This window comes from Protomyctophum bolini (genome assembly GCF_963924005.1).
Source record: "Protomyctophum bolini genome assembly, chromosome: 2".
Classification (NCBI taxonomy): Eukaryota; Metazoa; Chordata; class Actinopteri; order Myctophiformes; family Myctophidae; genus Protomyctophum; species Protomyctophum bolini.
In genome coordinates, this window is record NC_137863.1 from 9,159,822 (window position 1) to 9,187,523 (window position 27,702).

At 40.6% G+C, this 27,702-nt stretch overlaps 2 protein-coding genes across 2 annotated transcripts; both read left to right on the forward strand.

Annotated features, from left to right (window-relative positions):
- LOC308332694 (dysbindin-like) lies at positions 1–15,371 on the forward strand. Its single transcript, XM_080788710.1, has 4 exons — positions 1–274; positions 11,154–11,315; positions 11,639–11,779; positions 13,805–15,371. The coding sequence occupies exons 1-4, from the start codon at positions 232–234 to the stop codon at positions 14,083–14,085; spliced, it is 627 nt and encodes a 208-aa protein (XP_080644836.1). The 5' UTR covers positions 1–231; the 3' UTR covers positions 14,086–15,371.
- Positions 15,372–16,848: 1,477 nt separating this feature from the next.
- LOC308326611 (cadherin-like protein 26) lies at positions 16,849–27,127 on the forward strand (the record flags this gene model as incomplete). Its single annotated transcript, XM_080779568.1, has 16 exons — positions 16,849–16,870; positions 17,459–17,575; positions 17,818–17,967; positions 18,095–18,236; positions 18,414–18,577; positions 19,400–19,531; positions 19,772–19,954; positions 21,883–22,220; positions 22,390–22,532; positions 22,657–22,881; positions 23,161–23,382; positions 24,354–24,475; positions 24,590–24,691; positions 24,780–24,863; positions 25,242–25,304; positions 27,074–27,127. The coding sequence occupies exons 1-16, from the start codon at positions 16,850–16,852 to the stop codon at positions 27,125–27,127; spliced, it is 2,262 nt and encodes a 753-aa protein (XP_080635694.1). The 5' UTR covers position 16,849.
- Between the last annotated feature and the right edge of the window lie 575 nt (positions 27,128–27,702).

Sequence of the window (27,702 nt, forward strand, 5' to 3'; positions counted from 1 at the left end):
GTGTGGGACTGGGAATCAGGCGAGCGAGAGTAATTGTTGGGACACTGGAATAGGAACAGGGTCAACAACAACCAGGTTTTGGACTGATATAAAACTAGAGGAGCGAGATGCTCTCTGCTGGTCTCCAGGAAGAGCTAACTGACCTTTAGCACTGTATTATTATCACTTCTGCATCTGTGTTTGTGTCTAAATCTCATCTCCTAGTCAGTGAGACTCTGGGCTGAAGCAATTATGAGTTCCTCAGCAGCCAGCCACCACAGCCTCCGTCTACCTGGTGAGTAAAGCTCAAGATCTCCTGCTTCACCTTTGAAATGCTTCATGCAGAGCAATTGTGTATTTATTTATTATTATATTTATTATTATATTAATATTATTTATGATTTATTTATTTCAGTGTGTGCGTGTGCGACGTGCGTGCGTGTGTGTGTGTGTGTGTGTGTGCGCGCGCTACACGTGAAGGGGTGTTTGGGTGCATGTGTGTGTGTGTGTGTGTGTGTGTGTGTGTGTGTGCCCATGTGTATGACTGCCTGGGTGAGACGCACCTCACAGTGGGTGCAGGCCTGCAGGGCACTAGAAAAAGTGCCCTTCTGGGCACAGGTCTCCACCAGGAGGATAGTGTGTGTGATGTTTGGCAAAATGTTTAGGAGTAATATAAACATGTTTTTTTGTTTGTTTGTTTCTTGCAACAATTTTCTTCATTTTGTTGAGGAAATGCAGAGCCAGATCACTCATAGCATCTCTGAGGATAGAATTCTGGATGAGCAGGACATGTGCAGCATTTTGTACAAAACGGGCTACTCCTGAAAACTTTGGATAGTGGCAAAATAGTGGCATGTCGTCCTTTGCCTAGTGGAAATGTGCGTGTATAATTTCATGGAAATTGGACACTGTGTTTGTGATTTGTGGCATTTTGTTCAAAACGGACCAATCATGTGAGCTTTGGAAGCCAATCTTAGCCAATCGGGATGGAATATGGGAAATTGTGCAGATCTGTGTTGATCACATGACTATGGAATTGTGTGATGTATGGATAAAATGTGTACGAGTTATCAATATCTACAGAAATGTGTTTTTGCCTAAATCGGCCTTATGGTGGCCGTTGAGGAATATTTGGGGCAGAGGTTCGTCGTTGGCATCCAGGGAGTGTGTGTGCACAGTTTGGCATGGATCGGGCCAACGGTGCCGGAGATTAGCTGATAAGTGAGTGCAAAACATACTCTCTCCCCATGCCTTCGGCCTGTTGGAGACAATAAGGCAATCATGGAAGGAGGTATGGCCCGGACACCATTCTTTAGGCAAAGGAATGACTTTATTAAAGACAAGGTTTCGACCATACTGACTTGATGAAGATCCTGTGAGTTTGTGTCTTTAATGAAGTAATTCCTTTGCCTAAAGAACGGTGTCTACCCAATTCCATATGACGGCATGGGTGACTAGTCTAGTGAATGTTGTGGAGGTAGTCGCAGACATGTATTCATTCATCACATTAATTTCATCTTATTGCCTCACTGTCCAAATTGTGCTCAGCCAATGTGTTAAATAGCTTCTGCCGTTGTGGATGTTGTCCTGAGTGACATGTGGTGCTGCAAGTGCTGTGCAAACCAAAATCAGACAGGAATGTTGAATCATCACATGAGTACACTGAATGCTGAATGGGCCAGACACGCACACACACACACACACACACACACACACACACACACACACACACACACAGCGCCAGGCAAAGATCTTTCAACTCTTAATGGGATTGTGCCTTGATCTCTTTGGTTTGGGCCAGATCAGTGTTCGATTTTGTATGGAAGAGTAGGATGAGACCCTGTTTGTGAGAAGACGTCTCCCATCTGTTGCTTCGCCCCAGCCCCTGTACGCCTGCCTCCAATGCCAACGCTCATCGTTGCTGTTGAGCAGAAACTTCTTATCTCCATGAACGTTTTATGTTTCTTAATAAATCAATGTCCTACTTCATCAGTGTCGTAGTAGTGAAAATAGCAGATATACAAGCTCAGATGAGGTTCTACATCGGCTATGTTTGCTATTTTGTTATTTGAATACTGAAAAAGTAACAGTTTTGGACATATGAGGTTTCCAACGACGGCTACGTCATGCATGCAAGGGTTTGATTGCATGGGGACTTGTGCCAAGGAGCGACACACTGGTGTGGCTGTGGCATAAAGGATTGAACAGCTGTTGTCAGTATATAAAGTTAGATGGAGGGCAGGAAGTGAGGGGGATCTTTGTATTCACTGTGTTACTTGTCTGCTCAGCTCGCTTGGATGGACGACCCAGATAAGATGAAGGTGATCGATACCAATACGGTTTAGCAAGTAATTAATTACAGTCTGTATATTAATTCAGTGCACTATGCTCCCCACAGGAGCAAAGGGCTTTAGTCAGACGCTACACTGTAAAATCCTGAATGTTGATTTAATTTGTTTAAATTAACAGATTTGACGGTGTATACAACAACTACATGAATGTTTCTCATTTATCAGCTCCAGTTGGATGTCTCTTTGTTCATGAGACTTCATTAAGTCACCTCTGCCTCCTTAATTACTTTGATTCCAACCCAAATATTGCTGGGAAAGTAGAGGTTCATGGAATCCAAAGGAAAGTACGCACATATACAATAAACCTTCTGGTGCTGAACAAAAAGATACGTACAGGAGAAGGAGAAGTAGTCCGCACACTGTTTGTAGCTCCCACAGGAAATGTATTTAGGTTGACAACGTTTCAGGTATCATACCTGACGAAGACCCATAAGGGGTCGAAACGTTGTCATCCTTATACTCTAAAGTAGAGGTTCATAACATAAATAAATACATTTTTGTGTTCTGTCTGTCTAGGCAGACCTACTGTATTAAAGCTCTGAGACAGAAGGAACTGTTACTGTTGCAAACTCATGTCTGCATAGAGCTATGGAAATAACAAGGACATAATGCTGTAAGTTACCCATCGCAAAAAAGAGCTCAATATTACAGTACAGCATGACCATCTGATATACTGCATATTGTGCATCATGCTAGTGTAACAATCACTGTTGCTGCTATTTTGATTATTGCGTTTATTGCTATTTAGTCTATTTAGGAATGCTTTATTCCATGGCTTGAGAAGATGTAAGACGCAATAGGAATGATCACTTTTAACGACAATCAATGTCCCTTGTCACAGGGAATTGCGAGACTGGGTGAGAGAGAGGAGACTCAGGAGAGTGAGGGTGCTTATATTAAATACTGGCCTTTCTCAGACCATCTAGTCTTGTCTAAATGTTCTAAGAAGCTGTGAAGACATTAACCACAGACCAGGACCTTTATTTAGTACCCTCACAAATCAAACGTCTTTGCTGTTAAAAATATACCGTATTACTATATAGACAGAGTTAATGCATCCAGCTAAACGTTAACCATTAAAGAAGAAGAAAATAAGTAAATCAAATAAATAATATTTATTTGCAGGCACACCCCAAAAAAGTATTGTTCTTGAATCGTTCAGTTTGTCATATACAATCATTCATAGGCTTATAATATGGTTGGAGAGTAAATCATAGAGGTATTATGGGTGAAAAGATGCCTCTTTGATGAAATCACCTTGTGCTCATAGCAGCAACTCCATGGTAACCTTACAAATCATTTTTACTGTATCAGTCTCACAGCCCAACTGCGGCATTAATTCTGTATTTCTGTCAGGCGAAAGTGTTATATAAATTAACCTTTAGTTTAGACTTAACAAAAAGCGTGAGCAATGCCAGAGGAATTTCTTGAGTTTGACCAGCATTCCACTTGGCTGTCCCTGCTGAACTGAAAATAGCCTTCATCTTCCCTCCCAGATATGAGGAGAGTCACTAAAGCCTATCCTGTTTTTTAGATATGGGCTCATGTCCTCATTGAGTAATGGACTAGGATTGTCAACTTTAATAATCTGTGAGAAATGTGAAAGGCGTTCCCTGTTCAGCTATCTTGCCCTATGACTATGACTATTCTGTACTATACTATACTGTCTTCCGTGAGATGAACAAACTCCTTTAATTTTGCTTCATATCTTCCTCCTAACAGTTCTGGGTTATTTGTCGCATTGGTTGAGAATATTCCATTACTTACCGTGCCTATTGGTATTACTCTCTTGGCTCTTACATTCTGAATTACAGGCTGCTTGAAATACAATATAGTTTCTCATTGTAAGAAGTTCATCTCATTTTGATTCAAGTTTTTCTGGACAGGACAAATACTGTATCATGTAAATATCTATTTTGTGGAACAGAATCCAGTAGTTTATGTTTACAATCTGAATTCGAATAGTCTTCTACTTGTGGTGGACTATTTCAGAGGGCAGTGGGACAGGGCGTTGAAATGCATACAATCATATTGCCAGTCTGTGGTCAAATCTGGGCAGGGAGGGGAGCGTGTTAACGATGATGTAATTGTTGAGCTTAGCGGTAATGGTTCTGGGCACTGAGTCACCCACATTTTAACAGTCTATGGTCACCCCACTGAAAATCATGTACTCCGATCTTATACTTTATAAATCATTCTGGATAAGATTGTCTGCTAAATGCTTAAATTATACATTTAACAGTCATACACACACAACACTGCACACAGACACAGACATAGACACAGTTGCAAAAACGCACACACGCATGCACAACCTGCCAACGTTTACCATTAATAATTCACCCAACTTGAAACTGGAGTCTCAGGGTTTAAGACAAAAACGGAGAATAGGAGGCACCTAAAATAAAAGTGAGGGCACAGCTCCCATATATATTTTTATTCACTTCATCACAAGAGTAAAGCTTCTCTCTGTTCCACACAGTGTTCATGCTAATAGCCTATGTTTAATATATAGGTCATAGGTGCTGATGATTGATTGATTGATGATAAATTCTTGATAGCTCTGAAAGTAATTCTAGATGTTTCAAACTCAAACTGTCATCTCGCTAGGGTCTGAACATATCCATGATCAAAACAATTTAAGATCAACTCTTTCTTTCTTTCTTTCTTTCAAATATTTTTCAGAAACAATTCTAACAAGAATGTGTTTCACTAGAGGTTGCACCTCTGCTCCTGTATTTTATAGCAGGACGTTTCGGCTTCCTGTAAATTTTGACCAGTGTCTACTGTCTAGTGACCTTCTAGACTCGAGTCTAGTAGGACTGTCTGTCTAGTAACTAGACAGACAGTAGACACTGTTATGTCAGTGACCTACTAGACAGTAGACACTGTTATGTCAGTGACCTACTAGACAGTAGACACTGTTATGTCAGTGACCTACTAGTAACTAGACAGTAGACACTGTTATGTCAGTGGCCTACTAGACAGTAGACACTGTTATGTCAGTGACCTACTAGACAGTAGACACTGTTACGTATGTCAGTGACCTACTAGACAGTAGACACTGTTATGTCAGTGGCCTACTAGACAGTAGACACTGTCAGTGACCTACTAGACAGTAGACACTGTTATGTCAGTGACCACTGTTATGTCAGTGACCTACTAGACAGTAGACACTGTTATGTCAGTGGCCTACTAGACAGTAGACACTGTTATGTCAGTGGCCTACTAGACAGTAGACACTATGTCAGTGACCTACTAGACAGTAGACACTGTTATGTCAGTGACCTACTAGACAGTAGACACTGTTATGTCAGTGACCTACTAGACAGTAGACACTGTTATGTCAGTGACCTTCTAGATGCTGTTATGTCAGTGGCCTACTAACTAGACTCTGGTCTAGACACTGTTGTCCCGTGACCTACTAGACACTAGCAACGTAGAAAATCCCTGACATATTGACCCGTTTGGTAGTGGCCAGATGTAGCCTGTCAGTAGTTTTCTGCAGCCTGTCACTGTCAGTAGTAGTCTTAAACAGTTATAATGCTGCAAAGCATTATTTATAATGGAAGAGTCAGCCAGTAAAAAAACCCTGACATCTTGCTTTGCTAATCTAGCCTCTGCCTCTCCACTATCCACATCTGTTTCCACATTCTCTCTCTCTCGCTCTCGCTCTCGCTCTCTCTCTCTCTCTCTCTCTCTCTCTCATACAAATTGTTCTCATCATACTCATCATTGGTTGCTCTCACCAGAGTTCCTTTCCTTCCTGACCTTTCCTCCCACATTTGAGTCCCCACTACTTTCTGCTGCACCACTCACTCCCCTGTCTTGTCACAGCTGGGAGCTGGAGCATTATGTGAAACAGAATCTCTCCTCTCTGACCAGCCATTGTGCCTGGAATATGGATAGAAAGGACAGGGTGTTCAGTTATCTTGCACTAACGGCTCAAAAAAGTTATTTCAATGTTATGTGTCTCAGTGATGGGGAGTCAAAGCCCCTGGATGGGCCAGTGAAAGCTGAAGATTAATCTGCTTTATCTTCAATATCGCGCACAGACAAGTCGAGAGAGACAAGACAGAAAAACAGACGGGGGGGATGTAAGTGTGAAAGACATCTAACACCATTACTTGACAATTATGAGTTAATGGCATTGGCTCTTTACAGTATTTTATCTATATGGTCCATTCATTTGCATGATGAGAGTTTGGTGGGAATACGTGTATAGTCTTCACATGGGAGGTTCTACTTCTAACAGTGATTACCTCGTCAGAATTTCCTTCTTGGAAACCTCTCCGGAACCACCTCAACGTTGGTTGTGCAGAAACCTTCAAAATGAGTAATCTACAATCAGTCTAGGTGAGGGATTTCTGTTGGACTGCTGTGTATCAGCAGACTGTAGCCAGTATAAACAACTGGACCATGTTGTCTGCTCTGTTCCCAAAACGCCTACCCTGAAGTCCTCTCTTCCTGTGACGATGGCATTTGCTATAAAGCAAAGTCCTCTGTGTTTAACTCTGACAATTTGACTATGTCCCAAACGCCGATTTCCATTCATCATGGTGATGGACTATATCCACATCCAGAGCTGGTATGCTTGAATGCTGATCCCCCCCCAGAGCAATTCCTCACCACTACGGCACATGCACTAATTATAATATAATGCTCTGTCTGAGCAAATGTGACAATGACAAGAGTAAAAAGTAAATGATTGGACATATTCTCAAGACACATTATCAATTTGATACCACTTTATGAAATTGGGTTGCATTTGCATGGTAGTAGGTACGGTACGAAGACTATTTAGGTGCTTTTGTTGATTCTCTTAGGCACAACTAATGCAATTTTATCCAATAACATCAGTTTAAAACCCCTTGAGGCCGGTCTGCCTCTAGGGGATCCAGCCGGACCAAAGTGGTTTGAACTGACCACATTCACTGAATGATTAAACATAACAGTAAAGTGAAGTAATATCAGGAGGGTCCATGCTGTGGGTAGCATGAACGTCTACAGCAAATTCCATCGCAATCCAGCCAACAGTTCTAAATATAATATCTTGTTTCGGATCAAAGTCAGATGGGCATTGGGTTTACCCTCCTCAACACTAAAATGAATTCCTGTCACTGGCATCATGTCTCAGCCTAGGCGTCCCTCTCCTTTACGTCCATGCTTTTGTCTTCCACTGAATGGGATTCTTTCTGTTTCTTCCCCCAAAACGAGTGCTTCCGGCCCTCTCTGTGTGTCAAGTATTCCATCTATTCCAGTCTATTCTAGTCCATGTCAAACTGGGTCAGAGCCTTGATGTACGATGAAGCCTAATTTATACTTATTTGTTCTCACTAAAAATGATTTTCGGCACATCACGTGATGAAGTATCAGTTTAGCCATAACACTTACTAAGCAATGACGGTGATGAAAGAGAGAGAGAAACAAATAAAGAAGTACAAAGAGAGAGTGACGGGGATAAGGGTACTAGAAGATGCATCAAAAAGAGTCACCCCTGTCCTGCAGGATGTTAGGTCAGAACTGGACCCGTCATGTGCTTTTAGCTTGTTTATGCCCATCATTTCAAATGCCTCCCTCCTTTCCCCCCGTCTTGAATAGCCACTCTGTACAGACTGCTGGCAGGCACACTGGGTGCCCTGTGGTGTGAAACTATGGGTTTTAGGAGGCATGACTGACCGGAGATGTGATCTCATCAGCGCAGGACATTGTGACCCTATTTTTGTGTGTCTGAGCATTTTCCCCTGTGACCGGCTGCACTAATCAGAGGTCACTGGGGTCACTTGCGGCTTAGAGAAGCCTTATTGATCAAAATGATTCGACGGTAAGCGAATTGGATAGGGTAGCGGAATCAATTTGAGCACATGCATCTTTAACTTTAAGGTCTCAGTGGTCCTGGGCCTCTAAGGCGAAGATAATCCATACCACAATCGAACTGTGTTCAATTGTATAGAAAATTCGCTTCATAAGGATTCGAAAATGAACAAGCTGACATCTAATTAAGATTATATATACTGTATATAACCTGACCACCGAGATCTTTAACATGTTGTAATGGCTTATTATCAAAACAAAGAACTGTTTACAACCAAACACATCAAATTAGCCAACCCCAATTTCTACTGACATCCCCCTTTGTCAGCGCAGCTTCCATAGTTCCTTATGAGTCTATGCACAATGGCATCTCTACTGACTGTGTAAGAGAATGAGGAGAGGAAAGACACACACACACACACACACACACACACACACACACACACACACACAATCTGCTCCAAGCACAGTCCAATGGGAAGTGTCCTGCTAATATATACCCCAAGGCCATCTGGTACACTCTACAGTGACAGTATACTACCACTATCATATTGCCTATAGTGCTATGGCAACAAATAAACAATGGAATTCTCCCAGGGTCCAGATGGTAAAAATAGCAGTATTCCCCTAACTGAACTCTGTTCAGCTCCTGGTTAGTGGTTACATAATATCATCTCCTCCTCATTGCTCACATGCAGTGCAACTTAAAGTGGCACCTTCTTCAAATGATTTATTAATCTCTTGGAACTTTTTTCCATTGTCATTTCTACCTCTGCTTTTCTAAGGACTCAAAGGATAGAGTCTAGCCTATATTATAGTGCTGACACTGTGACATGCATGACAGGATGCACATGGCTACGGTTCCTGTACGGGTCTCTGTTTGTCCACCTCCTCTGTGTGCAAGTTACAGTAGGTATTAATGACCACTTTAACAAGTTACAGTATGTATTAAAGACCACTTTAACAGGTTACAGTATGTATTAAAGACCACTTTAATAAGTAACATTAGGTATTAAAGACTACTTTAACAGGTTACAGTAGGTATTAAAGACTACTTTAACACAACCATTGAATCTAGGATCAATTTGACTAAAGATCACACGACAGGCAGGTCATACAGTTCATACCACTCAAAATGATCTTCCCTTAAATGCAACTATTAACTGTTAACACTCACATCTTTGAGAATTTGTTCTTTTGGGTGGTGGTGTGTGCTTGCTGCGTTACGCCCACTATATATGCCCTGAGAGACATTGCTGTCAGCCAGATAGAACCATGTCCCTCTATCTTGTCCCAGAAACAACCAGTGTCTAGAAGGCAAGCTGTCAAAATAAGCGAGCAGAGCTGCTGTGACAGCCGTGTCCAGCCGTCAACGCAGGCAAGTTCCCGGGCAAGACTCATGGGCATGGGCATTGGGCAATGGCCCGGCGTTGACCGAGCAATGTAGAAAAGGCAGCCCTGCTGCTCTTTTTCAGGTCCCAACATATTTCATATCTTCAACATTCACAATGATGGTATTATTTTAAGTACAGCTTGGTAACTAAATACTATAATAATATTCACGTTATTGGGAGATGGACAAAGAAGAAAATTAGACTCGTGCATATGCATAACCTCTGACAAATGGATGTCCCTGGTATTTTCAGTGTTCCCTTGTAGCTATTTTTAAAGTGGTCTAGTTTATTTTATTCTTTTTTTTCCTAGCCTATCTTCCTTTCATGGTGTTATAAACACTCCAACTCCATTATCCATTACTCTGTTCTGTTTATAGACCATTATGAAACAGGCCAGATCATCATTACAATAATCCCAATTCAGGCAGGGCTTAAAAAGCCTCATCCAATTAGTTCAGGCCCTGCCTTTGGCTTCGAATTATGCTTCACACTACAGACTTTTGTCCGAGGGAACATTCAATATATATATATATATAGATTTTAGATAAAGGGGAAAACAAAGGGGGGGATGCACTTTAGTAGGCAAAAAAAGGCCTGTTCATCCTTCATGAAGGCCATGATTGTCAACACCTAAATTAAGTGAATTCCGTGGTTCATTTGATTTTATGTACATTTCAGACATTTCAAAGGCTGGTTCTGAGTGCACGTTCATTTATATTTGTAACTAAAAGGCAATCTCATAACTCATTTAAACTTCCTAAATGAAAAATATCTCTTGGATTTATAGTGTGTAAATGTCTGCAGTGGCCAGTTTATAGAAAGACAACAAAATGTGTTTGATGTTCTTGGAGAACTCCATAAAAGGCAATGAAAGTGCTGTGGCAACTGACTAAGGATCACTTCTCGTTAACACTCTGGTCTGTTTTGGCTACCTCTCTGGCTGCATAACATTCAGACAGAGGCTAGTATAGATGGTGCATGTGCTGCTGATTGCTGAAACATTCAAAGCCTTATTTCAAACATTGTCTCCTCTCTATGGTGACCATTGTAAACATGGTACTTAACAGAGAGCAGCCCGAGTGTGTAACTATTGAGACTGAGAGCATGCTCTGGCGAGATTACAGTACGAGCAGCCTTTTCCCTTCTCCTCCTCCTCCTTGACAGACACCTACACACTGCCCTCTAGCATGTGCACTTTGCTTTATTACAATGATGCTGATGACACAGAAAAGGGGATTGCATGTTAAAGGTAAACAAGATTAACCCGGGAATTGATGACTCACCTGCGGACTGCATGAGTATTTGGACATTACAGCACTAATGATGAGGACATTTTTTAGCCTACTGTGAAGATGCAGCAGCAAAAGAGAGGCAATGTGTGACAATTAATGTAATGTACTGTATGTTAATTGCGCCACTGTAAAAAAAGTTCTAATTAGATGGCTTGGTTGTTGAAGATAGTCTGGTGCAAATAGAGTTCAATGCAAAAAAAGAAAAATACAATCATTCCTGATTTATTTCACTCATAGCTCAATGGCGCCCCCTTTTGTTCACAAAAGCAACTGAACCTGCATCTATTGTAGCCTAGTTCAACTCCTGATTTTGTGTTCCCCAGCAGAGGCAGAGCACAGTCAGAGGGTTCCAGCCATAGACTCTACGCAGCAGCTTAAACTGAAGGAGAGACAGCGATTCTTTGAAGAAGTCTTCCAGCATGATGTGGATCATCATCTGTATCTCACCTCCTCATCTCACCTCACTATTAGAGACTACAGGAGACGTGAGTTAAACGGAACACACCTTCACATCTTTATTTTGTATTGTATAATTGCGTTTGCACTGTACGTTTTGGGCTTTTGTTTATTCTTCAAGCTTTTGAGGAGTAACGCACAAGTATTCAATTTAAAAATAGTTATACCACCCAAACATGCATGTGTGTGGTGGTGTGTGTGCGCACTCACACTCTCACACACTTTAAAGAAGCTTTATTGGCATGATAAAACATACGTTTACCTTGCCAAAGCGAGTGTCAGAATACAATAAAAAAACATTTAAGAAACATCCATGAGTATCATTTCACTTTGCCTTTCATGCCCATGGCAGCTCCCATTGGCAGCATCTCGTCCATGGAGGTGAACGTGGACATGCTGGAACAGATGGAGCTGTTCGATATCCCCGATCACGAATCTCTGGATGTTTTCTTCACTTCCGGGGCAGAAGAAGGGACGGCCTCCCCAGTGCCAGGTACAGAGGATTGAGGGTGTTGATGTATAGCAGTGGTTCTCAAACGTTCCAACATATCTCTCTTAGAGCAGTGGTTCCCAAACTGGGTTGGGACACATTCGTGTGTCTGACTGGGACACGGATACATCTTTATGGGTCCCTTTTTATGTATTTATTGTTTCCTACATTTTGTTTTTAATATTTCAAAAAGCTTTCAAAAAACATTCCCAAATAATTGCATGAATTAAAAACTAAATTCAATGATTTAAAGAAATTCAAAGAAGAAAAATCAAAGATATCAAAGAAATTCCCTAAGTTAGAAAACAAATGAAGTAGTGAAAATAGTCGATCTACAAGCTCACTGCACTGGGCGAAGTGAGCTGTCTAACGCCAGGGCTCCACTGGCGCGCGTCCGCGTCAGCGTCACCATTAAAATTGAACCGGTGCGTCACTGTCACAGAATGTTCCCTTTTTAATCAATGAAGGGTGGCTCCACTGCCCGCGTTGCGTCGCGTCTCCGTCACCATTAAAATTGAACCGGTTCGTTTTTTGACACACGCGACGGAGACGCAACGCGCCCAAACGCGCCCGGTGGAGCCCTGGCGTTAGAGTGCACAAATGGAACTAAATTAATGTGTACACTAGTTGCAGACCTATAAGGGACGGGTCCATTTGGAACTCCAGTAAGGAACCCTCAGGGTCCCTGGACCCCACTTTGAGAACCATTGATGCATAGATATAGCTATACTAGGAGTAGTCGTCATCATCCGTGTGATTTTTATTTGGAGTTGAGAAGTGAACACTACACTGGGTTGTAGTTTCAAATCCCATAACTAACATTAATAACAACAATTCCTCACACAAGTTTAGGTTAGAATCATTTGTAATGCCGTGTGGGTTCAAGTCTCATAACTATGTAGGTTGGAGTCCTGACATCCATAGACTGTGCTAACAAATTAACAATATATAATGTTAACGGACAAACTCATAACGGGGTATAGTACAAGTTATGAAAAACTAAAAACAACCTACAGCATACTGTAAAGAGAATGCACAGACTATTTTGGGAGAATAATTTAGCAACCGGGATATAGTATACACAGTATACAAAAGTATGTGCAGGTTTTACTCTCCCCAAAAAGGGGGGAGGGGTGGGTGGGTGTGTGTGGGTGTTCTGAGCAAGCGTGATTTACAGGCTGAAGCAGGGATTAAACCGTATTCCCTGGGGTTAAAACCAGGATACGGTCATCCTGCCCCAGAAGGAAACGCGTAATAGTGTTTCAGCACCATAGAGACGGTGCCTTTAATTTACCCAGACAAAGGCAGTCTGTATACTAGGGCTACTTTCCAATCAAATAAAATTAATTCAGCTACATTAAATGGTGCAAAAGGCATACATGCTCATGATAAGAATACAGCTACTTTACTTCTACATGTCTATTTATTCTGAACGGGAACCCATTTTGGTGTTTAGCATCATGTTATGCTTTAGCTATTGAAAAACAGCAGATCTACAAGCTCATAGCGCGCCACCGAGTGGCGCGCTACGAGCTTGTAGGTCTGCTATTTTTGAAAAATCGAAGAACGACTGACATTTTTTAGAATCTGATCTCAGGTCAGAATGGGTTCATCAGACCAGTGTGTGTCCAGTGGAAACCTCGTTATGAATCTGATCTCGGGTCAGAATGGGTTAAACCCATGTACCATTTAGGGTGGGGAAGGGAGCAGGAACAACTTTAACCCATTCAAACCAGTGTCATATTTGTCTTGGTGAGGTGCTGTGAGCTTAGCTTATATATATCTGCTATTTTTGAGCATTTGTGAAAAATCTTGAGAACAAAAAGTGTGAACTACTGGTTTAGAAGGCATTTGTAGAATCAGGCTTCAGGTCCTAATGGGTTAAAGATTAGAGGTATAAACTGTAAATGTTAGAATGGAAATGGCCAAATGCCATTCTAACATTTCTATGCAAAGATTTGTGCTGTAGAAATGCCCATCTGATCCTCTAGCAAAGATTTGTTCTGACTGCTGTAATCAACCCTACAGCGCAAGGGAACCACAATAATAACAACAACGAGGAAGTCATCGGCGATGGACTCCTCCGACATGTCCTGGAGGGCTGGGATGCCAACCACCGCATGTCCTCCACTTCCTCAAACTCTTCCTCCAGCAGCGAGAACACCAACGAGGAGGGAAGGGACACTCCGGTCTTCCAGTCGGATGAAGACGAGGAGGAAGCACTGGAGGAAGCACACGCCGGTGCAGGCCTGCACGATGCTTCGTCCACAGAGCGAGAGGAGGGGAAGCCGTCGCCATCGTCATCGTAGAGGGGTGCATGTGTGTGGTCCGACGTACTACTAACAGTCCGACAGGCATTCGTCCGACACCCTACCCCAAACCCTAAACCTAACCTCACAGGAAGCCACAGGTTAGTTTTAACCTGCCACGCATGTCGGGAGCCACGGATTCGTTTGAACCTGCCACGGTTAGTTTTAACCTGCCACATATATCGGAAGCCATGGGTTAGTTTTAACCTTCCATTGTTAGTTTTAACCTGCCACGCATGTCGGGAGCCACGGGTGAGTTTTGAAGCGGCCACGCATGTTGGGACAATGCCTGTAGGACTGTTAGTATGTCTAGCCAGTGTATGCACCCCCGTCGTAGAGCACCCTGCATTGCAGCACTCCCCAAGATCTTCAGTGGGAATAGGGGACAGGGGAGAGGACATTGGAATGAGCGTTATTGTATGTGGAGTGGACTGTCGAATGCAAAAAAAAAAAAACGTTTTCCATAGACTGGCTCCTATTGCTGACCTTCTAAACTTCTCCTTTGAATTATGATTTCCAGGAGGGGCGCAGTGTGTGCTTTGGAGGTGGTGACATGTTTGAACGGTATATAAAGAGAAACTTGTGTTTTTGGCATGTTTTAAAGAATATCATATTTTCCCTGTTAACTGCTTTATAGGAGTTAGGGCATGGTCACACTGCACGTCTATTCTACCTAATGATGGTGGATTCTGCCAATGCATTTCAATGGGAATGGAGCAGTTTGCTGCCCTTTACGGATTTCTCCAAAAATAGGCTCCATTCTCATTGGATGCATTGGCAGAATCCGCCCTCATAGGTAGAATAAAAGTGTGGTGTGACCGTGCCCTTAAAATGCAAGATATTGACGTTTTCATACATTTTACCATTTACACTTTGTACAGTGTAAACATGGCCCAGGAGGATAATAAAAATAAATGAATGAATCACTAAAAATTGTGAATGAACATATTCCATAATTGCATTATTATTATTATTATTTCTGGAACTATAATTACACCAACAGATTCTATGTTGTGTTTTATTTCAACATGCTGTCCTGGTGTGATTATTTGGCCCAACAATGTTAAAATCTAAAAATATCTACTTTACATTGGCAAAACATATTGTTTGACTAATGACTTGCTCCAAGCCTATGACTGTACTTTTACATGGGGAAAGAGATTAAAAGCAGGATAAGTGATTATTATTTTTGCGGGGGTTAAACGTTAAAGCTCTATATTATGAGAGTAATCATTGCTATAGAACAGGGGTGTTCAACTGAACCAGGGACCACCCTGACAATCAACCTGGGGACCACTGTTGTGTTGGGAGGGGCCTCGGGGGAGGGGGGGGGGGGGGGGTGTTATGGGTGTGGTGTGGGGGAAAAAAACTATTTACTGTTAAGGGCTTAATTTAATTTGTTAATTTGAGGTGAATCAAAACTGATGTTATGCTAAAGGTCCAGAGCTCAAAAAAGACTGATGTATTCCTTTCCCATAGTTGCTTTTATTTTGTTCTCTTCCATATTAACTCCTAATAATGTCTGATTCCTCACAGTTTTGTTTATTCAAGATTTCAGGGTATACAGTAAATCGGATAACATAACAATATATGTGATGTGACACACCCATACGGGACATACCAAAAAGATGTACATATAACCACCATATGCAAAATATTGTGGTAGCATAAAATAAATTGTATAGTACAGGGAAGTGACCACAAAAACAAGACAAACATATGACAAGACACAACATGGCATGGTGATTCATTGCAACTTCTGTATGACTTCTGCAGACATATCCGATTGATTATTTGGGCACATTATCTAATAATGATGACTCACACAGTCAACCGGTACACTTTCCCTTGAAATTCACTCCCTTTTCTGTGGAAGTTCTTGACGTCCGACTTCCCAGTAAATCACAACATTGACATGTCATCATACATGACCAGGTCATTACATTTTAGTGCACTAGTGGGAGATAAAAAACAAAATGTCCTACATTATAAAATGCATGGGACCACATGCAATGCCTTCACGGACCGCCAGCTGAAAACCCCTGCATAGAATGTTTAATCAGTAACAAGTGTCTCACTGTTTGTCCATAATAATCTTTAATAAACTTAAAATACATTTTCAAGTGGGTTGCCAATTGTGTTTTATTTAATTTTAAAATGAAAATGCAATTTGTTTGCTAAAGAGCTGGAGAGACAAGTTACTGAACACATATAGCTATTTAACACTTATTTTTACTACAATATCACTTATACCTTTACCTTACCTTTAAGTGTTTTCAGCACAAGTTAGATAACATTTTTAGGACACTGCTCTCAAGCACGATTATAGGTGTGTATGTTGATTAATGCAGCCAAAATACAAAGGTGCACCTTTGACTGTTTCAGTTCAAACGTAGAATCATTAAATGGGGTTTGAAAAGGAAGATGGCCATCGTCTCTTCAAAATCCACAGTCATTTTGTGTGAATATTTTCATTTCATTGTATGTGTTAACTATAGCCTACAGCATAACGAAAACTTCTCCTCAACCACTATATACTGCTGTAAACAAAACATTTAGTCTGATCAAGGTCTCCTTACTACATAAGAATGCAGTTCAACTCCATTCAATAACATCAAAAGGCAATGAGCAACGTGTGTGTGTGTGTGTGTGTGTGTGTGTGTGTGTGTGTGTGTGTGTGTGTGTGTGTGTGTGCTGGAGCAGGTGATAAAGGGTTGAGTCTCTTGCCACTTGCTCATAGCTAACAGACAGGCAGGTCACCACAATGATTCTGCTCTACCTATTGGTAAGTAAATTGAGGGGTAAAATTACTTTTGTTGTTCTTTTACAACACCATAGATTATTTAAGCAAGGTTTTCTTAACTGTCAATATTTACTTGTGTTTTGTATGACAGTTAAGTCTACCGTACTTAACGGTCTACAACAAACTACTGTGAAACGATGTTGTTGTTTGCCATTGTAGACCATGCAGGTTGTTGAGCTACAGTAAGTAGCATACTATTGCGAGCACATTTCTTTTATTGCATTACATATTGTAAAATATATGTAAGCAAGCAGTCAGTCTAATATGTAATGGATTTAAATTTTGCCATTTTACATTGCAAAATGTCTCAAAACCTATAGTCAGTGATTACCGTGTAAAGTGTACAAACCCGTTCTCATTCCTGGTGAGCACATGGGTCTGTAAGACTATGGTCAAACATGCGGAGAATGTCTGTCATTTTAACTACTACTCTTCACCTCAAGAACCAGTTACACGACTACAGTTCATCCACAAGGGGTGGGGGGGGGGGGGTAATCACTGTTACAACTGCATACATTTTATCATCATTTTACACAATGTTGAGCTGTTTTTGTCTTTCGTGGCTTATAGATCTTCTGTAGTGCTGCATGTTCAGAGCAGCTGAGACGTGAAAAAAGGGCTTGGATAATTGACTCCTTTGGTATTGAGGAGGAGCACCCTGGGCCCTTTCCGTACGAGCTGGGAAAAGTAAGCAAACTATTAAAGAAGAGAGAACATTTGAGGTTTCTTTAAAATTATACCTGCCATTTCAAAATGTCACATTTAGTCCGCAAAGTTCTCAGCTGATAACTTTAATTGATACTGTCTGTTGCTATGTTAGTCTTCCATAATGTGTTTTGATACAAGCACACATTTTCAGATGTTATTTCTATTCATAATGATATATTGATAAATATAAATGATATAATGAGCTTGCTCTTGTATTGTAGATCGATCTGGAGAACAAGTTCCGTATACATTTTAGTCTCTATGGAGCAGGAGTGGATGAGGAGCCAAAGGGGGTCCTCTCTATACATAAGGAATCTGGCATTGTGTATGTCCATAAGTCTGTTGATTATGAGGAGATCCAAATCCTCAAGGTTGGACATGCAACAACGCAACACACACACACACACACACACACACACACACACACACTAACTACACATATATTCCTAAAAGCAATTTGTACATTACAATGATTGCTGTCGCTGTCTTATTCTGTAGCTCGGATTTGAGGCAAGACATGAAGACCTATCATTGGATACCAAATTAGGGGTTGAAGTTGCCATACGAGACATCAACGATAACCCACCACGCTTTCAGAGAGATGTATATGAGTTAACCATCAGTGAAGAAGAACAACAAGGTAAAGAAAACAGACATCCATCCCTGAAGAAGACCTTTCCTGGTCGAAACGTTGGTATTCAATATATTATCCTGCATCATGGCTATGCATGTGCAGCCTTTTCTTCACTTAAATAATACAGACATAAAATGTACATTTGTGAAATGACGCAGCATTTATACATTTTGTCCCCGATAGGCTCCTTCCTCCTAACGGTGTTAGCCCATGACAGAGACAAACATGGAACACCAAACTCAACCTTCCACTATGAAATCAAATCTGTGTCTCCAACACCACCAGATGCTGAATTCTTTATTAATGATGTTGGCAGGATCTCATTTAAAGGATGCTTGGATTATGAGGCAGGTGACATATTTTCCCCTTAAAATGTCAAAATTATATTTATCCAATTCCATGTGTTTCATGCTGAAAAACACAATTCTCCCACTTCACAATTTCTTTCGGATGCAATTATGCCCAGAAAGTCAGAGCCCCTGTTTTGACAAAAATATGAATGGAATCAGAAAGTTTCTGATCCAAAATGTAATAGTCCATTCATATACTTGGAGCAAGTCTTATATCAGTCATTATGGTTCACTATTGTCTTCTGGATTAAACACAAACATTATTTATTAGTAGTGCCCCAACTTACTTACAGAACATAAACCGTAAAGGCCTCCTTTGTTATGGAGAAAATATTGTTAATGTAAGAAATACATAAAGACCCTCTTTTCTTGAATACTGTAAAAAACAACAAATAATTGATGCTCCTGCTTTTAAGTAACATGCCCAGCATGTCCACCCCATTCCCCAGCCCTATAACATTCTCAAAAACCACATTGTGGTTGTTCCAGTTCCAGTTTTCTTCTGATCATGTTATTGGGATACCGGGTGCTACTGCAAATTAGGGAATTTCTCCATGGGAATACTTTTCTTTAAGTTGATGCTTCATCTATAAAAGGCCATTGGAAGTTGTATTTATTTCCAGAAATAAAATGCGAAATTGGATTCTAAATCAATTAAAACCAACTGTAAAATTATGCATTCATTTTGCAATATAGACACATACATAGAATGCAGAGAAACTATAGGTTCTCCGGAAAGCTACACCAAGAACTCAGTAGGCCTACATGTCTAAACAATATACAGATCACAGAATGACCTGTTTTTATGTCTGTATTCAGGTGAGCGACAACTACACAGTGCTTGTGGAGGCCATAGACCATGGAGAAGTGATCCAACTGTCAAGTTCAACCACTGTACTAATTCATATCCAGGATGCCAACAACCACCTGCCGACTATCAGCGGAAAAACAGTAAGTATTCATGTTAACGCTTTAGCACTATAAATCTAGGAACAATTTACAAATGTCAGATATTTAGGCATCGATTGATGCTATAGGATAGGTCCATGTAAATCACTAGACACCTTCCATTCATGGAAGAAGAAATTATTAACACTACCACTAGTATATGAAATATAGGCTTATAACCTGGATTGTTTGTTCATTCTTGGCTCTGTTGACCTGTCTGCCTTTGCTACATAATTATGGCAGGGCCCTGGAAAAGTGGCAGAAGGGGAGACTGGGTTATCTCCTCTCAGAATACACACCACTGATAGGGACTCCAAGAACAGCCCAGCATGGAGGGCCAAATACAGCATCAGTGGTGACGATGGCGGGCATTTTGTGATACAAACTGAAAGAGACACGAATGATGGAATCCTGACTGTTGTAAAAGTGAGTTCTGTTTGACTGCATACTTTGCATTTTATTGGCAACCCCCTCCAGTCTTAGACACGGCACCGTATTTATCACCGTTTGCTGTGGAAACTTACAACCTCCTGTCAGCTGCTTGATTTAATTACATTTTCATTCATAAACACATCAAATAATGGCAACAATAAACGGTATATTAAAACCAATCTAAAGCTAAATTAATTATTTATCAAATTAATACGCGTGGTTACATTCCAAACATCTTCACAATTGAAGAATGAAAGATGTAGTGTGTTTGATAACAAGGCCTGGAAATACTATGTGCTGTATTAAAGCTGCTATACGCAATATTATGTCAAAATGTTAATGAGCCCCTTTTTTTCCTTTCAGACAGCCAGCAATGAGTAAAACACTCCCAAAAAACATTTAGTCTCTGTGTCACATCTAGGGGCCAAAATCTGCATTCAAAGATGTTCCTAGAAGCTTTGTCATTGGTCGAACAAAAAAAAAAAACTCGCTCGAAATGACTAACCCATCAGGAAGTAGACAGGTAAATTGACCAATGACAAAGCTTCTAGGAAAATCTTTGAATGCAGATTGCGGCCCCTAGATGTGTCACAGAGACTACATTTTTTGGGAGCGTTTTACCCATTGCTGGCTGTCTGAATCCCACCCCACCCACCCACCCCTCCCAAAAAAAGATCATTACAATTTTGACATATTATTGCTTGTAGCAGCTTTAAGGTTTCATTGAAGCTAACAATCAATATGTGCATACTCTTTTTTTTTTTGCATACGATTTTCTCTCCTCTGTTGAAACCCTTGAGGACCTCAAAACAAAGCTTTTAAAAATCTGACCGTGATTCCCACTACTGTATTATTATTGCCAGGACAAGTTTATACTTCTAACCCACCTCGGCTAATTACATTGATTCGTATCCACGAATCAATCCAAATCCAATCCACAAATCCACTTAAAAAGTAACAAGGTATGTATGTACACTACATACACTCTAGTTGAGCTGCAGGTTGATTACTGCACTCTCAGTAAAACAGGTTGCTGCAGGTGAATGGAGTCAATAGATTTAAGTAGTGTCAGGTCAGGTCAGGGAAGTGAACCTCAAAGTACTGCTCCAGCAGTATCAGCAACAAATATCTTGAATACATCCATTGTGCAAAAACAATTATACGTGCAAAGTGCAGGTGAATTTAAACAAGACAGCGTGGGTTTCAGTTACATGCTTTATTCAGTGCTCACTGCTCATCCAGTCATCCATTTACAATGATTTATTTATTGCCTTAACATCATCTAGGAAACGTAATGGAGGGAGGAGGTGAAATGGGAAATGCACCAAGCCTCATCCCACAATCAGTAGATCAGAAGTTGGAAGGTGTGGATCAATAATTGATTTGATTGACCTTGACCTTTGACACTACCTAGTTAGTTGACATGGATTATACATGATGGTGTACATGGTGTGGTGTGTACATGGTATATAATCAAACCTCACACACACATTGCACCAATCAAGCCTCTTGCTCAATAGAGGCACTGATTAATATAACTTCATGGATGAAGATTGATTAATATTATATTGCAACCTCTCATTTCATCCCCACTCTAGCAGCCACACAAATATAATAGCATTGACATTTCCAAACAGCTATTAAGGTGAATCCCTACCAGCTTTTCACAACTTTACTGGCTCAGGATCACATACTTGCGAACGAAAATAAAAGCCTGGGTACCAAGGCTACATACTATACTGCTGAACACAGTGACATATTGTCAGTCAGTGTGCTCCTTTGGACTTAAACAGCTCTGATCTGTGTTTGGACACTTCTCTGTGTTGCTCCTTTTGTCCATCCTTTATAGAAATTATATCATATCACACAATGCCGTTTTGAAATATATTTCAAATATATTTGGGTGCACTGTGTCATTTCAGCCTTTGGACTTTGAAGAGAGTGCAGAGAAAGAACTATCCATCTCAGTGGAAAATGAGGTGCCATATTTCTCATGTAAAGTGAAGGAGAGGACCTCCTCCGGCCTCTGGAAGGTGGAGATCAGTGGAGGCGGTGGAACTGGTGGAACTAGATCCGTTCAGACGGGGTCAGAGTCAGCACAAACTGTGAAAGTCATCATTGAAGTTGAGGACACCAATGACCCACCAATGTTTACTGTGGCTGTCATAGAGGTTGCGGTGGAAGAGAATGCAGACATTGGAACCCATGTGGGGGATGTAACAGCTGTTGATCCTGACTCCAGTCATGCTAAAGTTTTTGTGTAAGTAAACAAAAAAGCCCTTTCTTTCTTTTACACAACCTGATGTAATCAATATTACACACACGCACACACATGCACACGCACGCACACACGCACGCACACACACTTGACATTCAGAAATGTCTGCTCAGACTTAGTAGGATATCAAATATCTTCCATGTATCAACAGGTATATAATAGCAGATGATCCTGATGGTTGGGTCAAAATGGACCCTGACACAGGCCACATCACTACAGCCAAGATATTGGACAGAGAATCTCCTTTTGCGGACAATGGCACCTATTCCGTCACCCTGCATGCGGTGGACAATGGTTAGTTCATATATGCAATGCCATGACATAAACAAAATATTCAGTTATTTCCTATTTTTTACAACCATGCAACTATTTCAAATGCACTTTTCACTGCACTTGTAACACAAGTTGTGTTTGACAGGTAACCCGCCTATGACGGGCACAGCCACTCTGCTGATCCATGTGACGGATCAGAATGACAATTTGCCCCAGCTGACCGTGAACCGTGTGGACATGTGTGTGTCTGAAGGCCCCACCACCAGCGCGATCACAGCCATTGACCTGGACAGTGATCCTTTTGGAGGACCCTTTGCATTCGAACTGCTGGGGGACGTAATGGGAAAATGGAGATTAGATCCTTTACATGGTAATTATTATTATTTTTGGTTAAAGTGCTGTTGAACCATATTAGAACCTTTGGCTTGTATATAGCTACCTGGCACAAGTCTAAATATTGTCCATCACATCTCATCTTTATCTGTCGCTTCTGTGGACCTGGATGGATGTACCAGAAGTATGATTCCAATAACTCACTGCATGATAAACCATGAATCACACTATATATATATATATTTTTTTTTTATATATAATAATTGACGTGTGTGTGTGTGTGTGTGTGTGTGTGTGTGTGTGTGTGTTCTCTCAGGCTACACAGTGGACCTGGTGAGAGAGACACATGTATATGCTGGTCCACACACTGTTGAGCTGAAGATATCAGATCTGCAAGGCCAGAGTGGCATTTACAACCTCTCTGTGACAGTGTGTGACTGCTCTGTGACGCCCAACTGCCACATCAGGAGAACCACAGGCTCCGATGTCAGCTATGGTGCCATCATGATTGTGTTTGCTGCCTTAATTCTACTCATGTGTAAGAACATCTGCTTCATTGGTTTTGGTGGTTTTCAAACGTTGGCATTTCGAGGACCCCCAATTTTGGTATGGATTATTAGGGCACAGACGACCCCCCCCCCCCCCCCCCCCCTTCCATTTGTACACTGTCAGAGTTGAAAACCTTAAATATTTATATTTATAATCATCTTGCTGGGGACCCCCTGGAACCCTCTTAAGGACCCTGACCTCAGTTTTAGAACCACTGTAGTAGTATGGGACATGTTTGATTATCATTTAGGTATAACATTTTGTTCATGGGAGATTCCTTACACATCATAATTATCCTTGTTTATCCGGGAAGGTTGGCCAAGCAAGGGGCAGTAGCTAGAGGGAAAGAAGCATATACTGTATATATACAGTACACACACCAGGCTCTTGGCATGACAACTGTAATGGTTTAGTACAGCGGGCCCCAAACTTTATTGGCCATGCACCCCGTTACCTCCTGACCTAGCGGACGCACCCCCCAGCCAGTCTTGTTGTATTTGGCCGAAAATTATACATTTTTCAAAATGATTATGGCAAATAAATCACAGAATGTCACTGCACTGAGAGACATGCAGCTGCTGTATACATCTCTGGTTGCTGTTTGTGCTGCTAAATGACACCATAAAACCGCCATTACCGTTGTTTTCATGTCACGCACCCCTGAGGGTGTTCACGCACCACAAGGGGTGCATGCACCACAGTTTGGGAACCCCTGCGTTAGTACCCTACTGGCCTGAATACAAGACTATATTTTTTTCCAATGGAAATATCCTAAAAAAAACGGGTCGTATTATAATCAGGGACTAGACTTTGACAATACGGTAGTTAGTTACAGTGTGAAGTGTATCTAGCCATTACCCATTAGAATAGAATGGATTAATCAGGAAAATATTGTACAGTATGGTACAATATATTTGACTAACATGGGATTATTTAAAATGCATGTCCCCATATTGACAGGTTTCCTGCTGCTAGTAACCTTCATCTCATGTGAAAAGGAGTTCTCTCCTGTGCAGATTGACAATGCTTGCGGAGAAACTCTGCTTTCATCAAACATTGAGAATCCAGGAACAGACTGCAAGGTCATACAGTACATCCCTCAGCAAAATCACAAACAAACCAACAATATTATTTCTCTCTCTTCCCCTCCCCAGAAATAGCAATTGTGTCATATTCTTTTCCTCTTTGTATTTCAGGTACCAAATATAGTACTAATAAAAGAAGTACATAATGAGCAAAAGCATCTATCCAATGGGCATGAAGGGGGTAAAGGAAAACACCAATATTGTTTCATAAAGGTATTAATTATTAACAGTTTCCATAATTCATACTTTGAGAATGTGTAGCCCACAATGAAGCTATAACTTCTTCCATTCATTCTTACAGGTCACTGATCAATCTTCCATCTACCAAGATGTCGTGGATACAGCAAATCAATACTTTTATGTTAATGACAACTCAATGAAACAGGTATTTACACCTCTTAATTAATATAGAAAACACGAACGCACGCACACACGCATGCATGCATGCATCTCAAAGGATTTGTGGAAAAGTTAAGTTAAACAAATCGTAATGTTCTTCAAAAAGTGAAACAATGGATTCTACTTTCATTGCACATTCAGTAAAACATTTCAAGCCTTTTGTGTCTTAAAATCTTGATGATTATGGCAATACAGATCATGAAAATGAAAAATCCAGTAGCTTTCATTAGACCGATCAAAAGAAGGATTTATTATAAGAATGACAAAGAGCCCCATTGTCATTGTTTCACAAAGGTAGTATTATTTATTAACAGAATAGTGTAGCCTAAAATGAAGCTATAACCTCTGTCATTTATTCTTACAGGTTTATGATCAATCTTCCAGTTACCAAGACTGTTCTTATCTCAATGGCAACTCGCTGAAACAGGTATTTGCATCTCTTAATTATATACACACACACACACACGCACGCATGCACGCATGCATGAATATCGTGGTAAAATTTGTTTTGTGGAATTTAAAAAAGCTCATGAAAAGAAAAATCCAGTAGCTTGATATTACATTAGACTAAATCAAAATAATTATTTAAAATATAGAAATTCTGAAAAATATCCATTTATACACTGAATACTTGATCGGTGCTCTTTATACATGAATTACTGCATCGAAGCCTGCGTCAGGTGTTATGGAAGAAGCCCATTGTTATTGGGGATTTCCACTATTTCGACAGGACAGTAGTGAGATAGACAGGCAAGCGTAATGAAGTTGGTACTAGTGGCATGTAGCAAATCCACCACCGGCCGGGAATCGAACCTGGGACATGCTGTCAGGCATCAAAGTCTACGTGGTACAGTATGTCATCTTCCTCTTTGCAAAGTTTACAATACTCTCTACATGGGGTTCAGGTCAGGTGAGTTGGCTGGCCACCATGGTTAGCAAATAAGTTACTAGTAATTTTGGCACTAAACCTTTGGCACAGAAATACTGGTAAACTGGTTTGTCTGACCATGCGGTATTTGATTAGCCAGCAAACTTGCCTGAGCTGTATTGTCAAGAGGAAGATGAGAGACACCGAACTCAACAATGTAGACAAGCTGAAGGCCGCTATCAAAGCAACCTGGACTTCTATAGGGCATAGCAGTGGGTGTAGTTTTCTGCTTCCACTGAAAAATCTGTCATTCATTTTTCCCCATAGAGATGTACAAAGATATTTATATCAATTATTTTAGAGAATCAAGCCATCCAGGATCCTGGTGATTCATGGCCATACTGTAAAACCTTTGATTCTGTGAAAAATAGAAAATACATTTCAATTTTAAATTATATGATATAGTACATTTAATAAATACCCTTTGTTTTGCAGTTTTATTTTGTTATCTTTTCACAGAATGAAAGGTTTTATGGGCATGATTCACCAGGATCCTGGATGGCTTCACTCTAGGCTTAAAATAATTTATATAAACATTTTTGTGAATTAATATGGGAAAAATGAACGGTTCCATCTTTCAGTGGAACCAGAAAACCATGCCCACTGCTGTGCCCTATGTAGCGACAGGCTGATCATCTCCATGGCACACCGCTTTGATGCAGTAATGTGTGTAAAAGGAGACCTGATCAAGTATCAAGTGCATGAATTAACATACTTTTCAGAAGATTGATATTTTTGTATTATAAATCCTTTCTTGAATTGGTCTTATGTGATATTGTAATGTTAGAAATTATAATAGAAACCTTTTCGACGGTATTTGGTTTATTTTAAATGAACCTGTATATCTCTGCTGTTGGGGGGGAAACCACCCAACTCCAATGGAACTTTCAGGAAATGAAAAATATACATTTTCAGGAAATTTAAAACAGTGCAATACTGCCTCATCAAAGTTTGTATTGTGACTTTATATACTGTCAATTACTTGCATGAGAGGGGGAGAGGTGGTGGAGTTTATATGCTTTAACATTTTGAGGGTCTAATGGAGTTAAGGTTTTGTCCGAAGCGCTTTTTAATACATTGTTTTAACCAACACAAGACGTGTTCAACAGTATTGCTTTATGAAAAGAAAATCTCAAATGGAGTAAGGTGGTTTCCTCCTGACAGCGACGAGTATAAATCTGGGCAACAACAATTAGAATCACACTAAAATATTGATTAATCTCAAATATTTATTTTCTTGAAATAATATATTATTTCCCATAATTTAGAGGACTTCTACTGTTGTGGACTATGGCTACCATCATGGCAACCAGGTACAGTAAGAGCTGTATAGCTTGTGCTCATTAAAGTATCTGTTGGAGAAAAATGGCTGATTTGTCCTCTGCTTGGCTGTGTACAGTTGCAGGACAGGAAGTACATGACGCAGTCCTTGTACAATTTGGACACAAGCTATGGCTCCATCTCAGACAGATGTTTCATCTCCTTTCTTCACCAGGTTGGTAGAGTACACATACTGTAGGACCTATCATGGTCTTGTGACTTTCAATCTAATTAACTAATTATCTAGTTTACCATGGTCATTTTGTCGTATTCTGGGACCGAGTTTAGAGCATGTCCGACTGTCAAGCCTGGAAACCTGACAACGTGAACACTGCAGTCAGAAACTAACATGCACGTCAATATAAAAGATCAGAAATAGCATGGTTTTATTTTCCTGAACAGATTAGGCCTATCTGACAAAGGTGGCAATTACAAATAGTGTTCATAACCTGGTCTAGCCAGCTCATTGAAAAGCATGCCACTGAATTCCAGCATCAGTTTGCCTCACAGTGCATGTATGGCACATGCTATGGCGTAGTAGTACATCCGACTTATCCTTATCCAATTTCTTGAACCC

What these genes read in the sequence shown, in the direction of transcription:
- LOC308332694 (XM_080788710.1), top strand. Translation starts at nt 232, where the DNA reads ATGAGTTCCTCAGCAGCCAGCCACCACAGCCTCCGTCTACCTG. An exon ending in CCACAGCCTCCGTCTACCTG is followed by an intron (nt 275 to 11,153) that starts GTGAGTAAAGCT and finishes TGTGTTCCCCAG; the next exon opens with CAGAGGCAGAGCACAGTCAG. An exon ending in TATTAGAGACTACAGGAGAC is followed by an intron (nt 11,316 to 11,638) that starts GTGAGTTAAACG and finishes TGCCCATGGCAG; the next exon opens with CTCCCATTGGCAGCATCTCG.